This window comes from Monodon monoceros, unplaced genomic scaffold, assembly GCF_005190385.1.
Source record: "Monodon monoceros isolate NGI ecotype Baffin Bay Population unplaced genomic scaffold, NGI_Narwhal_1 Super_Scaffold_8, whole genome shotgun sequence".
NCBI classification, from domain to species: Eukaryota; Metazoa; Chordata; class Mammalia; order Artiodactyla; family Monodontidae; genus Monodon; species Monodon monoceros.
In genome coordinates this window covers 3,635,637-3,648,817 of record NW_021703785.1, presented here as the reverse complement: position 1 = coordinate 3,648,817, position 13,181 = coordinate 3,635,637, and the positions used below count along the sequence as shown (strand labels likewise).

General features: G+C 39.5%; 1 protein-coding gene across 2 annotated transcripts in view; it reads left to right on the top strand.

The window, feature by feature from the left end:
- MYO16 (myosin XVI) overlaps positions 1-13,181 on the top strand; it is a 531,143-nt gene that overhangs the window by 224,921 nt on the left and 293,041 nt on the right. For both annotated transcript variants that reach the window (XM_029210034.1, XM_029210033.1), the window contains exon 8: positions 10,366-10,441. In XM_029210034.1, coding sequence (XP_029065867.1) covers positions 10,366-10,441 — 76 coding nt within the window. The remainder of the gene's footprint in view (positions 1-10,365; positions 10,442-13,181) is intronic.

Genomic DNA, 13,181 nt, shown 5'->3' with positions numbered 1-13,181 from the left:
ATTCAGTAAATATTTTTATCAGGCTACTGACAACTCCAAATCTGTGCTTCTAGCAAGTGAGTGGGTGCATAAGTGAATGGTTGGGTTAATGAGATAAGGCTGGATGTAGCTGAAATCATTGGCCTCAGGAGTCCAGGTTTCCCAGGTCTCACTAGGATCACAGGAGTATCGGGGCATCAGAAGTACACCATCAGGACATTAGTAATCCATGCTAGCACAGCAGCATCCCGGGATACACTGGGTGAGAAGTTTTGTCATTTGTAAAAAATAGAGACGTGAACATAGAAGCAAGTACTCTTTCCTTGAACACAGCTTACTGGCCTGTGCTGACGAGGTGGTAATCAGTAAATTATCAAAATGTGCCCATTGTAGTCAGAGATTGCTTCTGGAAGGAGCTAAATCTGAAGGTGGTAAAATGTAGCAGAACACTACTAAACTTGAATGAATCATTTTAACCAATTTTTCACCTTGACTGACTGGGCTTTTAGATTTTGGACCAGGTATCATTGCAAAGAGGAGCTAATTGTTTCCCTTTAACCACTTTCATAAGAGAATCAACTCAGGGGAAATAGGACTAGATTTAACAAAAATGTTTTAAAAACATGCCTTGGACTAAATATGTCACTTTCTGTTACCAGACATTTAAATGGTTTTTTTCAGGACCCAGTGTATGGTTTTTGTTTTATTTAACTGCAGGTCAAATGAAATATTTGGTATGAGTTGATGCATTTTATTTGCTGTTGTATTTTTCAGTTCTGTGATTTCCATTTAGTTCTGTCTTATAACTTCTATGTCTTTGACGAGGTGTTCTGTTTTATCCTTTGTTTCAAGAGAATTTATAATTGCTTGTTAAAGCATTCTTATGATGGCTGCTTTAAAATCATCATGAAATAATTCCAGCATGATTCATCCTGCTCTTGGTGTCAGTTAATTGTCTTAGTCAAATTATGATTTTCTGGTTTTGGTATGACCATGATAAGTGATTTTTAATTGCTTCTTGGACGTTTTGGCTGTTTTGCTAGGAGAATCTTGGTCCTATATACATCTTCTATTTTAGCAGGCAGTCACCCTGATTAGGTTTAGCATTCAGGTTCCAGTCTACCTGAGTGGGAGGTGGATCCAATGACAGTGTAATTTTCAGACCCTTCGAGGTATTATTTTGGTGTGATTGGTTTATCTGGTGCCCCTGGAGTTCCTACTGGTTTTTTCTGGTGTCCCCAAAGGGGTAGAAGGCGTTTCCTCGGGCCAGGCTACCCCATGTCTCTGGGTGGGGTAGGAGAATCTCCACGGGGACAAAAGACTTTCAGGGCTGGAGGCCTCTGGAGTATGCCCACCCCCCCCCACTTGCAGGTGCCATCCCCTCCCCAGCCACCCTTATCTCTCTTTGGAGAGGGGCATCTCGGTCTCAGTGGAAAAAGAGTGCCTGCTCTTGCACTTAGTGTTAGCAGGGTCCTGGTGCTGTGTTCACCTGATATTGTCAGGGAGACATGGTTTAAAAGGGGGAGGGATGCCTCTACCTGGGCCCCCTTCTGTCGCTGGGTTGGGCTGGGAAACACTGGGTCCAGGGTTGCCTTCTTCTATTGGGTGTAAGGACGTAGGCTACCCTGCCCGTCCATGATTTCTCCCTTCTATGGGTCCTGAGTCACCTTTCTCCTTGGACTTTTCAGAGTTCTTCTTGGGTTGCTTGTTATTTCCAGGGTTTATTATAATTAGCAGAGAGGACCAGTAAGAAATCAATCTAAGCTGGTGTGTTTTAAAACGACTGCTTCTGTTTACAAAAATTACTTATTTATGAAAGACCTGTAAAACTTGATGTAAGGCACATAAGCCCAATACAACTGCTGCTTCCTTCATAAAGCTTCCTGGAACTTTTGTCACACAAAAGCCATAAGATAGAAGAATCAATGATGGATAAGGTAGAGGATATCGGTGTTCCATGCCATTACCTGTCACATTCCAAAAATTTCCCAAACTTTGGGTTTTCTGAAACTATGTTTTCAGCCTAGAGAAACATAGTCATAAACTTATATGGGAAATATGATTCAAAAGCTGCATTGACTTTGTAAAATGCAGAGCAATTAAGGTGAATGTTTTTATTACCGTATTCCCAGTGTACCAGCTACATTTCCAACGCTTACTATTTATTAATGATTAATGGTAAATTAATGAAGAAACACTTCCCAATTGCTGCATTTTTTTCAAAACCAGCTGCACAATATCTGACCCCAACTTTTAAAAAACATAATTTTAGGGGGGTTCCTGTTTTGTCTTCTATTTCCCAGACACCCCTCCCACGTACACATACACACCATAGGTCATTCTGCGCATCTCGGGGATTCGACCAGCTTTGCTCTGAGGATTTCCATGGCCCGGCACTGGCTCTAGCACCAGCCACCCCTCGCTGGCTGTAGGAGCCTAACCAGCCTTGCTGATTCTTCCTCCCTAGAGCCTGGCCCCAGGGTCTTCAATCACTGAGAACCATCAACTTCTGTTAAAAGAGGGATTTTTACATAGCTTGGAAGGTTGGTGAGAATGATGAAGGTAAATGCATCAGACTGTCTGTGCCCATGTGTCCAGGTCAGTTGATCCAGCTGCTAGATTCACAGACAGATGTCCAGCACACAGTTTTCCAGAAATGGCCAATGATAGTGTACAGATAAGGCAGATTTAAAAAACAATCTCACCTTTACCCTCTGCTTCTCTAGAAAATAACTTGCCATTAATTATTTTCTAAATCCTTCAACATTTTAGTGCCAAGGAGAGGGTCTGAAGATCATATGTCTTTTCCATTTTGCTCCATTAAACCTACTCAGATGGGGTCTCCACCAGAACGTAAGCTCCAACACAGCAGAGACTTTACCTGTGTTGCCCAGCATGCTTTCTTGGTGTCCAGCAGAGCAGCGGAAGGGCTTGAATGGACAAATCCATCAGCCAAGAACTAGAAGCAAAGCTTTAACACTGAAAGATGGAGTGGGGCTTTTCCATTAGAATACATGACACCAAAACCAGAATACTCTTCCTCGATTTAGACTCAAAAAACAATGAGAGATTTCTGTTAATAGAGGATTTTGAGTAAACTGTATCTTGATTATTTTGTCCAGAAAATACCATATGATGTCTTGAATTGTTTTTAAAAATTGTTCACCCATAAAAATACCATTTCATATTCATTTTGGAAATGATATTTTAGAAAGAGGTATTATTTGGATATCAATTTATAGGCATGGGAGATTTATACTTCTCTAAAGAAATTTACTGTAAATAAATATACCTCAGTTCAGGGGAAAAAACTTTAGAAATGCTAACATTTTAGAGAGACTAATGGCATTTTTACAGACCTTCATCACAACTTCAGTTTCTTATAAATATCTTACAAGTATAAATGCCTTTTGGAGAAGGCAGTCCATAATTTATAACAGTATTTATACCTGACATGTATACTGGGATTTATAACTGACATGCATACATATTTTAAAACTTGCCTTTATAAATATATTAACTTCTCCAGTGAGAAAAAAAGAGATGCCTGTTCTCGTTTAAAACTAGGAACTGAATAAGCAATGTGAGCAGTAAGTCCTTTGATTTTACAATTTTTTATGAGTTGTACATAAAATAAAATTCTATTCTAGCCTTGTACATATTTTTAGTGTTTGTAATAGGATTGGCAATGCTACAACAAGAGATAAGTAAATAATTGTACAAATGCTAAAATCTAAATCTCCTTCCCTTCAAAGGTATCTTCAATCACACAACCTGCATATCTTGATGTTCAAAGGAGTCGTTTGTATTCTTAAATACATTTTACCCAAGTACCTAAGAATTGAGATATATTCAGAGTTTTTATTCTTTAGATATGTCTTTTTCCATTGAGAAAAACAAAAAACACCCTCTGGTACCCCGCTGAGCATTAGATATTGATAAACTCAGTGCTGGATCCTAGGTTCCCTCTCTTCTCGATGTTTACATGTCTTTAGGGAATCTCACACCTGCAACTTCAAATGCTCTACATGATCACAGCCCCCAAAGCCCTTTCTTGTTTTTCTCTCAAGTTCCCGGCCCATGAGGGCCACTGCCTGGTGGGTAATCTCTATCAGTCTGCCCTCAGACCCAACTTGTGTACAAAGGGAATTATCATCTTCTTTTCCCCAGTCTGTTGTCCCTTCTGTGTGTCACCATTTACTCGTCACAAACCTGGGCATTATCGTTTTCCTGCCTCTCCCATAACTAAGAAGCCACTGAGCCCACAAACTCCTCCCTAGTGAATAGCTTTGAGCTGTATGAGTTATAACCACAACCGATTAATCTGTACATCCTCACTGCCTCTGCCTTCACCCAGAGCATTAGCATCTCTGCCTCTGGATCAGCTCATCGGCCTCCTAGTAGAGTCCTCTCCCCCTCCTCCACTCCACTCTCAACAACGTGGCTACAGTGAGCTTTCTAAATGCAAATATAATAGAACCATTCGATCCACCATCCTTTCCATTGCTGCTGATATAAAATACCTACTCCATCACACAAGAGTCCCCGTGGGCCAGGAATTCTGCTTAATTCTACCGCTGTTTTTCTCCTATTCCCCCCACCAGGTTGGAGGATATGGCTATACTGAACTTCTTTCGATTTCTGGAATATGCCACCATGTACATCCTTTTCATGTTCTTTGCTTTTCTTGAAATTGTTGAGTGGTTAAATCTTCCCTGCCCTGCAGGACTCCCCTGAGTTGTCAGTTCACTGGCTGTCTTTTCTACCTTCCTGGATCCCAGTGTGATGCCCCCGTCATGCACCCTACGTAGCACCTGTATCCCCCATACCACATCACTTATCACACGCTGGAATTATCTCTTATATTTGTTCATATTGACCCTCTAGTTTGTGAGAACTGAGTGCAGGTACAATGTCTATTTCTTTACCTGCACGGGGCTGGCACAGAGCACTCAGTTACTACTTATTCATGAGAGAGTCAGCGAATGTCCTGGTTTAGCAGATGCTTGTCTGTCTCAGTGCATCACTGAACACGTGTGTGAAGAGACGGTGGGTGAGCACACACCTCGAGACTGGTGGGCCAACAGGAGAAATCCTCAAGGAGATATCCACGAGTACCTGGGCATGAGCAGGGCGTTGCGGCGGGGGGCTGGACATAGAGATTTGTGATAGGTGACTCAGAGATCACGCATGGTGGAGGGGGAGTTCAATGAAGGGCAAAACAGGATGGGCAGCACCATCTTTAATAGTCTAAGAATTCATCAGAGGAATCTTTTTATATTTTAGATCTAAAGTTTTCCAGATGGCTCTGAGTTAGAGGCGTTTACCTATTTTGATGTAGAGTATGAACTAATGAGTGTAGGATATGCAAATTCTGAATTCCCAAAGACGTTTAACATAATTTCTCTTTATTAAGTGAAACAATCTCTTTTAGTTTCTGAACTAGGAATTCGACTATCTCTGAATGCTCAGTTTTTCTTTTTTTTACTTTTTAAAGAAGTAATTTAAATGACCATCAAGGAATTAATTTTGCTGAATTTATCCAAACCGAAATACAGTTGTCCAAAGAATGAGCAAAGTCCATAGCCAGTAATTTGTGTGAGTTTAAATTTCAGCTTAAATATATTTTCTATCAGCCACGCAGGGCCTCCTTTGACACACACAGAGACACCGAATCACACACACACACACACACACACACACACACACACACACACACACACAATGTCAGCCACCTTACCCTCTGATAGTTTTGGTGATTATAAAGTTCTTGTAATAGTGGAGATGAATCTTTGTTGGGTTCACACTTTACCTACTCACACTGAAGTAATTTACCTAAAGATCTTACCTGAGGTTAAAACAAACGTTGCAGACTACTCTGAAATTGAAATCAGTACTGCCCTGCTTAATTTAGTTCCGGGGCGCGCCTCACTGATTTCTAACTGGAAGCACGTGGGAAATACTGACTTGAAGAAAAATGGAATTCCCCAAGTGAGAGAATCTTCTTCATTCCACACATGAATGTTTGTTTTTACAGGCCCCAAATAAAATGGAAGTCCTTTTGTGGTCATAGATTTTCATGTAGGAAACCATTTGCTTTGACCACTCCAATGCTTTCTGCAGTTACAGGGGAAGCTGTGGAGAGAGGTGATTTGTAGAGAGATAGCCCAAGTTTCTCTTTGGAGTTCTGTAGAGTTGATTAAATTTAGAAATGCAAAGTAATTGTTAGATTCTCCTACAGTCGGACATTTTTGTCAGAAAATGAAAGCTTTTAGGCACTGCTGTTTCTTTTTAAAAATTGTGAAAAACAAGGGCAATCTTACATAATTCTTGGCTTCGCATGTTTTCTTTTCTTTCTGCTTTTCTTCTTCCCTTCATCCTTCCTTTCCTTGCTTTTTCCCTCCCTCCCTCCTGCTTTTTTCTTTTCCTTCTTCCCTCCCTCCATCCTTTCCTCCCTTCTTCCCTTCCTTTCCTATGGTTGAAAAGCAAGCAAATCTCTCAAATTTTTGATACAAAACAAAACTCTTTTCTATACCCATTTTGATGTCCTGGGACCCTGCTCTATATATTCTGTCTCTCAGATTTCGAGAGAACATCTATGTCTTTAGGAAACTGTATATATTTGGAAATAAAAATAAACCCTAAATATAAGCAGTCTGCTGTAACATGATTTAAGTGTTATTGATATATTTTGTGTGCTGTAAAACCAAACACCGATTTGCAGTGGACTTGTGGGAAAGCTAGCAATGGCACAAACTGGTTAAAATCTAATTAATTTTACAATGAGAATACTAACGAGAGCAGTGATTGATGGGTGGGGAGATACTTTGGAGTGTCTGAGCAGAGTGCTTGCATGGGTGGAGAATAACTGACAAACGTCACAGAAACAACAAAGCCACAGATCAGAAAAGCCAGTCCCCTTCTAGTCAATATAATAAACCGAGAAATGGAAAGACAAACTTAGGAAAAGAGAAAATAAAAATTCCAAAGGAATCTCCAAAATTAAAAAGAAAAATCACATTGAAAACATAAAATATATAGGGATAGTTTTTACGTAAGATATGTAAGATTTCTACACTGGAAACTATACAACAGTATTATATAAATATAAACAATATAATTTAAAAGTGAAGAAGACCTAAATAAATGAGGTGGCAAGCCACATTCACGTGTTGAGACAGTGACTATTATTAAGATCTTGTTACCGACCCTTTCAAGTTGGGCCCCAACAAGGGTCCTCCTGCCTGGCCTGCTGACACCAATAGAACAGGACCGAGTTGGGTTCGGAAGCACAGGGAAGCTTTATTCTTTTTTAAAAATTTTATTGAGGTATAGTTGATTTACAGTGTTGTGTTAATTTCTGCTGTACAGCAAAGTGATTCAGTTGTATATCTATATATTCTTTTTCATATTCTTTTCCGTTGTGGTTTATTACAGGATATGGAATATGGTTCTCTGTGGAGAAGCTTTATTCTTTGATCGGAGAACAGAGAGGTGTGGGTGTGGCTGGTTATAGGGATCTCTCAGTGGGAGGGGTTGGAGTTCTGTGCCGGGGCGGGTAGCACAGGTGCATTTGTTGCTCACAGCTCCAGTGCCGGGTGCAGATTTTTGCACGTGGCCCGCCACCACCATCTTGGACAAGGTGTGGTGGGCGGTGCTTCTGCGCACGGCCCTCAGAGCTGAGGTGTCCTGGGTGCAGCCATTTGGCCCCAGGAACTCTGGTCTGAAGGGCTGGGTGCGAGGCTTCTGCCCGCGGCTCCCTGTGAGCCAGTGAAGCTAGACTACGTACAGAAGAAGAGGTTAGACGTTATCTTATCCCCTAGATTCCATCTAATTTTCCCCCCGGGACGCCAGTGGGTTTTGTTTTGCTGAGAATAGTACCTATGGAAGGCAGAATAGTGGCCCCCAAAGCTGCCCACACCCTGATCGCCAGAACCCGTCAATGTGTTACCTGACAAGGCAGAACTTTGCAGCTGTGGCTAAGTTAAAGGTCTGGACGTGGGAAGGGATCTCCAGGTGGGCCCACTGTGATCACTGAGCCCCTAAGAGCAGAGACCCGTTCCTGGCCGAGGGTTGGTGGGAAATGCGACAATGGAAATGGTCGGAGAGGTGCGACACTGCTGGTCTGGGGATGAAGAAGGGGCCCCCAGCCAGGGAATGTGGGCGCCTCTGGAAGCTGGAAGAGTCAGGACACAGATGCTCCCTTGGGGCCGGAAGGAAACAGTGCTGCCAACGCCCTGGTTTGAACCCAGTGAGACCAGCGTCAGACCTCTGACCCGCAGAAGTGTGAGATAGTTATTATTTATTGTTTAAACTGCTAAGTTTGTGGTAATGCTTTATGGCAGCCGTGTAAAGCTAATCTAGCATCTGTTTACTTCACGCAATCCCAGGCAAAATACTACAGCCTTTCTTACAGAAATTGAAAATTCATTCTGAGGTTTATATGGAAATGCAGAGGACCTATATAGACAAAATTATCTTGAAAAAAACATTAGATACTTTTTTCAAGAATACAAGTTTTTTTTACTTATTTCAAGACTGCCTCAAAAGCAGTGCAATCAGAAAAAATAGTCTTTTTGACAAATACTGCTGAGAAACAAAGGGTGCTGGACCCAAATTAACCTTAAGCCTTTAGGTGCCCTTTACAAAAATTCACTTGAGATGGACCATAGACGTAAAAGTTCAAATTATAAAGTTTTTAGAAGGAAATGTATTATGATATTGTCATGGCCTTTGAGTAGGCAAAGAGTTATTTGAACCTAAAAAGCACTAACAGCTAAAGAAAAAAAATATATATATATGAAAGTTATGCATAAACAGAAGTAAAACAAATTTTAAAAATCCTGTTCATCAAAAGACATTTTTTAAAAGATGAATAGGCAAGCCATAGAATGGGAGGAATTATTGGTAATGCATATATCTGAAAGATATATCTAGAACATATAGATCAATAATTCAAAGAAAAACACTTCAGTAATAAATGGGCAAAGAAACCTTGAATAGATATTTCACAAAAGAAAATATAAGAATGGAAATAAAGTATACGAGGGGGTGTTCAATGTCATTGTCAGCAGGGAAATGCAAGTTAAACTATACTGGGCTACTACTTCTTTCCCAGTATAGTAGCTCAGTTTTTTTAAATGACAATATCAAGTGTTAGGGAGGATGTGAATCTAGCAATATGTAAATAGCTGGTCATAAAATTATTAAATAGAATGTGGAACAAAAGGAACTCTGGTTGGCAGTGGGAGTGTAAACTTGAACTCTTTGAAAAAAAAATGGGAGGTATCTCATCACTTGTACATGACCAGACCTTTATGCTAGCAATTTCAGTCCTAAGTACATTTATCCTGAAGAAATTCTTGAACGTGTACACTAAGAGATATAAACTAGAATATTTATAGCAACATTATTCTTAAATATAGGTAAATGGTTGCGATGGCTTGAATGTCCACTGAGAGGAAGGTGGATAAATTGTGATGTATTTGTACAATGCAGTTCTGTGCAGTCAGACAAACAAATGGAGCTCGGTTAAACCCATCACCTCAAAAATGCAATGTTAATTCATGAAAGCAAAGCACAGAAGAATATATACACCAGGATTTCATTTCTTTAAATGAGACCAACAGATGGAACCAAAGCGATGTGTTGATTAGGGATACTTCTTAAGTAAGGTCTAAGCTTACAAAGAAAACATAGTAATGGTTAACATAAAATTCGTGACGGTGGTCAACTCTGGGAAGTAGGAACAGGGATAATTTGGGAAAAGAACACACAAACATACTATGAATGACATTTAAAGAACTTGGGTGCACTAGACTCTATCTCATTATTTGCTCTTTCAACGGTACCTATCCCTTATACATATGCTTTGTAGGTATGATGTATTTTATAATAAACTTTAAAAAATATATTAATCTCTCACCAAGTTGCTTTATTCTTATAACTTGAGATGAAGTTTTTCTCATTGCCCATTGGACCTTAGGTTCATATTGTCCATGATGCTGTAATGGATGGGCAGTAACAAGAAGTGTGACTTTCATGAATTGTTAAATTAAAACAAAACACACTGTAACATGTGATTCCTCCCATTAGGTGCCCTAAAATCAATGTGAAAGGCGTTAAGTGAACCTTTTCAAATCCTCAACGACTTAACGCACTTGATGAGTAATTTTTTATTTGAATGCATTAATTGATAAAACAGTTTAAATGTCATTAAAAAAAAACAGGAAATGGAGAGAGTAAGTAACATTTAGCATAGTAGGTTATGCTAATGCATTCTCATTCCACCAGTGCCCCTGGAGGATAGCAACTTTGGATTATTTACTGGTGAATCTTACGTATCCAGCATAATCTTTCCTATTTCAATTACCTTTAATGTTTCAGGCAAACCTGGTGAAACTTCTTTTGATGCATCAGGCAAATCCACACCTATTGAACTGCAACGAGGAGAAGGCTTCAGGTAGGTTGTGAGCATCCTGGACCCCTGAGCAGTTACTGTCTTCTTCCCATCATATTGAAGTTGCTGACCCATCACTGACACAGCTCCGAAGTGAGTCAGCCTCTCCTGAGATGCTCTGTGAAACCCAACCCAGTTCAGGCATGATTCACAGACTCCTGTGCACTGCTACGTTACAAACATCTGTCAGAGAGCAGTTAAGTTTATAGGGACTTCATTGTGATGTGCTCTTTGGGCTTTAAATTTCCCGGCCAGTGATTCCTGCAGTGTCACTTACTTTAAAATATATTTTTTCTGTTATTTAACTAGTTTCTCACCGTACCAAATACATGCTTGTTCATTAGGGTATTTTTAAACGGTAAGAGTATTTTTTTCTGTGCTGATATCTATACTGCAAGCGATAGAGACTAACATTCTCAACCTAATTTAAAACTTTGAAGATCTTAATGGTACTTAGTTTTTAATCAATATCTTTTTGAAATTTTCTAGAGTCCTTTCTACCACTCTTTTAAAAAGTGGGTACTACATTAATTTTCTAGTTTTTAAAACTTGACAACAGTGTTACTACCTGTAGGTTACTTTGGGTATATTAAAAATAAGAATTCTAAATAACAAAGAGAAAAGTCGTGCCTAAGTAACAAAATAATGTAAAAATGTTGAAGGTATTAATTGATCTGAATAACTTAAATATATTTATTCTTCTTGTTTTCGTACCTCTACTAACCCGAAAGCACTTCACACCTGAGATTTCTTATTTCACGCGCTTCTGGGAGTATAATTACCCGATAAACCTCCCGTTTAAGACAGAATGGGAGATTTGCTCTATTTCTTATTTTATTGGAATTAAGTATCATTGCTTAATGTTTATTGATCTTATTTGCTAAAAATAAATTGAAGATTTAACAAACTATAAGATGGCTTAATAGTCTCAAACTTTAGAACCACGCTAATATTAATAATAGGGCAGTGACCTTACTATTATCTACAAAAACTTGCCGAATGGTAAATATTGGAAGAGTACATAGAAATTTGTAGCTTTCTCCTTTTTTCAAAAATATTTTTATTGTACATATAAACCCCGTCCTCTGTTAACTCTAGATCTAACAGGAGATCACATTTTTCCAGATCGTATTTCTGGCTTTTTTCCCAGAGAATGGAATATATCATTGACCCAGGACTGCATGGACTCTGTCTCTCACACTCTGACCTTTTAAGTCTAGTGTCAATTTCACCAAAACAGACACTCAAGGCAATTGACAATGACAGTCCCAGAGCCCCGGGCCTGACGGCTGGTCTAGATTCCGTCCTGGCCGCCACAGGCCTAGTGTCTGATGACTCTCTTAGACAATTTTGCCCACGTTGGTCACGCAAAGCCTAGCATCCGTATAATCAGTTCTCCACGCCATGTTGGTCATGAGAGACACAGTGATGGGACCACAGTAGGCTCTCAGTAAACATTTGTTGATTAGTTTCAGGTAGATGCAGGATATGCCAACAACAAGAAGAAGGAGCCACATAAAACGATAGTGCAGAAAGCAATCAACTAGACACCCATATTGTGGCCGAGCACATGAAAATCATCATCATTGCTATATATTTTTTTAAAAATTTTATTGGAATATAGTCGCTTTACTATGTTGTGTTAGTTTCTCCTGTACAGCAAAGTGAATCAGCTATACATATGTCCCCTCTCTTTTGGATTTCCTTCCCATTTAGGTCACCACAGAGCACTGAGTAGAGTTCCCTATGCTATACAGTAGGTTCTCATTAGTTATCTGTTTTATACAGAGTATCAATAGTATATGTATGTCAATCCCAATCTCCCAGTTCATCCCACCACCGCTTCCCCCTTGGTATCCTTACGCTTGTTCTCTACGTTTGCGTCTCTATTTCTGCTTTGTAAATGAGATCCTCTATACCAATTTTTTCAGATTCCACATATATGAGTTAATATGCGATAATCGTTTTTCTCTTTCTGACTTATTTCACTCTGTATGACAGTCTCTAGGTCCATCCACGTGTCTACAAATGACCCCTTTTATGGCTGAGTAATACTATATTATGTTCTTGTTATTTTGCGTGTCTTGAATTTGAAATGGACACACAAAAAATTACCTGAGGGATAAAAGCAGTTTGAGGTATAGCTGTTACTTGGTATGGAAATAATCTCCCAAGAAGAAGACGCTGAGCTGTCTCCTACTCATTACACAGCTATGATTTAATCTAAGGCCAGTGATGATAAAATCCCGGCATCGGTACCGTCTTGTGGTAGCTGAGTTACCTCACTCAGCCCACAAAGCCACATAACTCAAGTTCACGGACACAAGCGGTCACGCAGTTTAGTCGTGGGGGTTGGAAAGGAGTAGCCACAGCCATTAGGTTCTTAGTTGCTATTCATGTGATTTTTCTTCAGGATGTATTGATTTTCAGTTTCAGTTGTTAGTAAGTGTAAATTTGATTAATGCACAGCTGCATTGCTGCTCAAATATGTTCAGATGTCACTGCTCACATGTAATTTGTAAGGAAATATAATTATTTTTATTTCAGATTGAAAAAGAAATCCCCCCAGATCACAGAGAGAGGTCAGACCCACTGTTTTAAAAACACAACCGAGTAGTTATTTGTACGGCTACCCAGTTAGTAGAATGCTTATAGAATGCCTACTACATGTTTTATAAGAGCCCAGTCCTTGGGAAGGTATAGCTATTTTCCTCTTTTTTTTTTTTTTTTTTTTTTTTTTTTT